Genomic DNA, 3,921 nt, shown 5'->3' with positions numbered 1-3,921 from the left:
CACGTGTTTAACATCTCTTGCCACCTTGCTTCCCAGAAAACAAGTGCTTGGGGACTTTTCTCCCCAGAAAGAGGAGTTTAAATGGGAAATGTGAACCCCAGGACAAGCTTCCCTGGTCTAAGACTTGGATCTCCAGATGGGGGTACGTGTAACAGGACAACGTCTGGTGACAGGAAGGAAGACACAATGCAGACCCCCCGGGGACCCTTTCAGGCCTGTGTGTGCCCGCCCCCTCGTGTATGCACACAAACCATGAACACAACCACAGATCCTCACCCACACACCCTGGATGCGGACAGCAGCCCCAGAACATGTTCTGTTCCCCTTGTGCCCCCACGCTGACCACCCCAGGAGGACAGGAAGAAGGCCTATCTGAGCACCAGATGACCCGCTTGCTAGCTCTGCCTGCCACCCCCCACTCCCACGCCTGCCTTGAGACCCCCTTCCTGGGTCCGAGCGTCAGTCTATCTCATTAAACGCTGACACCTAAGGGCAGTTCAGCTTCTGTCTCTGTCCCCTGGGGATGTCAAGCCTTACCTCCTGGGCGGGGCCGGCAGACCCTCCCCCGGCGGCTAGTCCCCGCCCCCTCCTGCCATCCCCATCCCAGATCCCCGGGGTCCGGAGTCCCTGCAGCTGCAGCCGGCCGGGATGGACTCCTGTCTCCGAGTTAAATTTCCCCCGCCTTCTTGATGTCACATCCTGTCCCAGCCCGCTTCCCCGCCGCCGCCCTCCCCACTCCCGCGCGTGAGCGTGGCGCGCGGGTCCCTCTGCGCCACCCGGCTGCCTTGCTCGCAAACTTTTGGCTCCCCCGCCCAGGCGCGCCGGTGCGGGGGGGGGCGGGGGGGGGAGCGCAGGAGGAGGGGCGGCGGAGGGCCGCGCCCCGCCCGGGGACAGCGGGGACAGCGCGCAGGACGCGCTCGCCATGCAGAGCGGAGGCTCCGGGTGCTGAAGGCGCGGGGCCAGCAGAGCCGGGAGCGCGTCCGCGTCCACGCAGCGCCGGCGCCAGCACCAGGGCTCCTGCATGCCAGGACGGCGGCCGTGGCAGCGAGACATGCAACCGGCCCGGAAGCTCCTCAGCCTCCTCTTCCTCATCCTGATGGGCACCGAACTCACTCAAGTACGTGCATCCAACGCCATTTTCCTCCCTGCGAGCGAGCGAGCGAGCGAGCGAGCGAGCGAGCGCGGCGTCCGCCCAGCGCACGGGGACCCTGAAGTCGGGGAGCGGCTGGCTCCCAGCTCCCGCCTGGGTGGGGAGGGGGTCCCAGTGCCGCGCACCCGGCTTGGAGGGAGGGGCGCGGGCTGACCCCAGACTGCTGCGCGTCCCCACCTCCCGAACCCCCAGCCCTGGCCCAGCGCAGTCGGGGGGGGGCTGCCCTCTCTCTCGTGGGACCCCCAGCCTCCCACTCCCCTGAGAAGTTCAAAGGGCAGCATGAGGGGCTCCTACCGCTGCTATTGTCGTGGGGGGGGGATTCGGAGCAAGGTGCCCAAGTTCCTGGCATTTCCAGAGGTAGACCTAAGTCCCCCACCCCCACCCCCACTCCAGAGCATCCTGCATCTCTGCCTTTGGGTATAACGCTGCCCTTGGGGCTCCCAAAGCAGGGGGTGTTGGCAACTCTGCCTTGGAGGCCAGACTGGGAAGGGCAGGCAGTGCGTGCGGGGCTGGGTGCATCGTGGACTCAGTGTGGCGGCTTGGGGGGTTATGGCCACATGCGCGGCAGGAAGTGTGAGTGGCAAGCCGCCGTGTGCGCGTGGGGACTGCTGGGCATTTTAAGCGGGCTTGCCATCCCCTGAGCAATGTATCAATAGAAAGCCTGTCTCTGGCTGGTATGCTCCATTTTAAAAATCCATTTGGATGCTGGCAGGTCTGGGAGGAGGAGAAGGGCTGTCTGGGAGCACTGGAACGGGGGTGTTGTTTTGGCACCGGGGTGCTGGGAAGAGGCTGCCGGCTTCAGGAGCCCGGCTGCTCCGGAGTGACATTAAAATGCCCTTTCGATGGTGCCACTGTGCCACGCTCAGAGCTGAGAGACGCTGCAGGTCCAGGAGGTGGACGGGTGGCCCCGTGCCTTGGCCACGAGCCCCAGCTGCCCCCGACTCTCCTTCCCTCCCTCTGTCTCCTTCCATCTCAGGATGAAAGAGGAAAACAAAGAGAGAGGGCAAGAGGTGGATCACAGGAGAGAAGGCTCTGGAACAAGCTTCCCTTGTTCCGCCCTGAAGCCCTTGCCGGCTCCCTGGCTCTGCTCGGGAGGCGCAGCGTGGGGAGGGTTCCGTGCTCCATCTGCTCTCAGAGACCTCTTCCCCGGGGCCCCAGACAGTTGGCTCCCCTGGAGAGGCTCTGCACGGTCTCCCGCAGAGAAGTTTTCTTGGCGGCCGGGAGAGCCTGGCCGAGGGGCTTGTGCGCCCACACGCACACTCACACACACGAGCACACACGGGCAGACCGGAGCCGGGCAGCTGGTGACTAGCAGTATGTGCCTTATTGAGACGTTCTGGGAAAGAGTGAGTTCTCCGGGGCCCTGGGTGGGGCTGTCCGGAGGGCCCTCCGAGCCTCAGTGGCCTTCTCCATTCCAGGCACCCAGACCACAGATGCTTTTCATCCAGAGGTCTCCTCCTCACATCTTTTTAAAGATCCCCTGTTCTGGAAAGAAACTTTCGGTTCAACTTCAATGGGAAGCTTTGTCTCGGTGGTGAAAGTGTTTGCCTGGCCATGCTGATGGTTGGGCCCCCCGCCCCCGACAACGGTCAGCCAGCCCCCGCACACGCACCTGCCCCTCCTCCTGCAACCAGGTCCCCCTTCCAGACCCAGGTCAGCTCCCCGGCCCCCACCCCCTGCGCCAGCAAGGGGAATGGTTTTGTTTTCCCGTTTCTGAAGCAGAGCTGTGGGATGTCTCCAGGGACTGTGTCCCTCAGTGCAGCCCGGAGGCATGGCCCCACCCTCCGGGGGCCTGCCTCTGAGGTTAGGCTACCAGAGTCCTCTCTGTTGGAGGCCTATTGTCCTGAATTGTGGTGGGATTTTAGAACAAAGGCTCAACCAGCTAAAATCACTTGGATTGTTCCTGTCTAGGAAGGCTCAGAGAGTGGCCACCAGGTCCAGAGGTCCCTGCTCCCTGGTGCTGCCCAGATGGCCCCATCGGGGCTGGGCCAGGGGCCTGTGCCCTTTAGCAGTAACCTCTAAGGTGGGGAGTAGAGTTGGGAGCAGGTGTGGGTGAGGGCTGGGCTGCTCTGAACCTGAGAGCTGCTTGGGGACATCCACACTCAAGAGTCTTGCTTTCTTGATCCCAAAATGATTCAGCCCTGGGAAGCCACACCGCGCAGCTGCGTGAGCCAAGCTCCATATGCTTGTGAACACCTAAAATAAGCCAACGGAGAGCCGAGCACTGGAGGCTGAGCCCTGAGGGGTCTGTCTCCCCTGCCCATCCTGTTCCTCACCCACTCTAAGTTGCTCCCACGGCTGCACCCTCCCTTTGGGGACCCTTCCAGAGATCTGCACACAAGGTTCCAGGGCCATCGTGGTCACTGGTCAGCCTGCGTTGAAGTGGGAACAAGTCAGAAACGCGAGGCTCCTACCTGTGCTTCATCCGTGCACCTGAAGGATGCAAGCGGCTGGGCGGGCGGGGGAGGGGACGTGGCCGCGCCATCTGTTCTCCCGAGGGCTCGCGTATGATGAGCCACTCAGTCAAGTGCCAGCCAGTGATGGACGGCCTACTACGTGCCAGGCTGGTGGGCCCACGGGAACTCTGTCCTCAGGAAGACGTCTTACTGGGTCTTTTTCTGCGATTTCCAATCTGGTGCTCCACGCTCCTTGAGAAGTATCTTAGGAGTTTCTGTGGGGTGTGGGGGAGCGGACCCCTCTGTCCTGGGGGAGGCTGGGTGCAGGGGAGCTGAGCCCTCTGTCCTGGGGGAGGCTGGATGTGGGGGAGCTGA

General features: G+C 63.2%; 1 protein-coding gene across 1 annotated transcript in view; it reads left to right on the top strand.

Annotated features, from left to right (window-relative positions):
- Window positions 1-752: 752 nt before the first annotated feature.
- The window catches only part of OLFM1 (olfactomedin 1), a 35,878-nt gene continuing 32,709 nt past the window's right edge, over window positions 753-3,921 (top strand). Inside the window, exon 1 of the mRNA XM_035015482.1 lies at window positions 753-1,117. Coding sequence (XP_034871373.1) covers window positions 1,022-1,117 — 96 coding nt within the window. The 5' untranslated portion in view covers window positions 753-1,021. The remainder of the gene's footprint in view (window positions 1,118-3,921) is intronic.

The sequence above is a fragment of the Mirounga leonina genome, unplaced genomic scaffold, assembly GCF_011800145.1.
Source record: "Mirounga leonina isolate KUSES-001 unplaced genomic scaffold, KU_Mleo_1.0 Mir_170, whole genome shotgun sequence".
Classification (NCBI taxonomy): domain Eukaryota; kingdom Metazoa; phylum Chordata; class Mammalia; order Carnivora; family Phocidae; genus Mirounga; species Mirounga leonina.
This window is presented reverse-complemented; position numbering and strand designations above follow the sequence as displayed.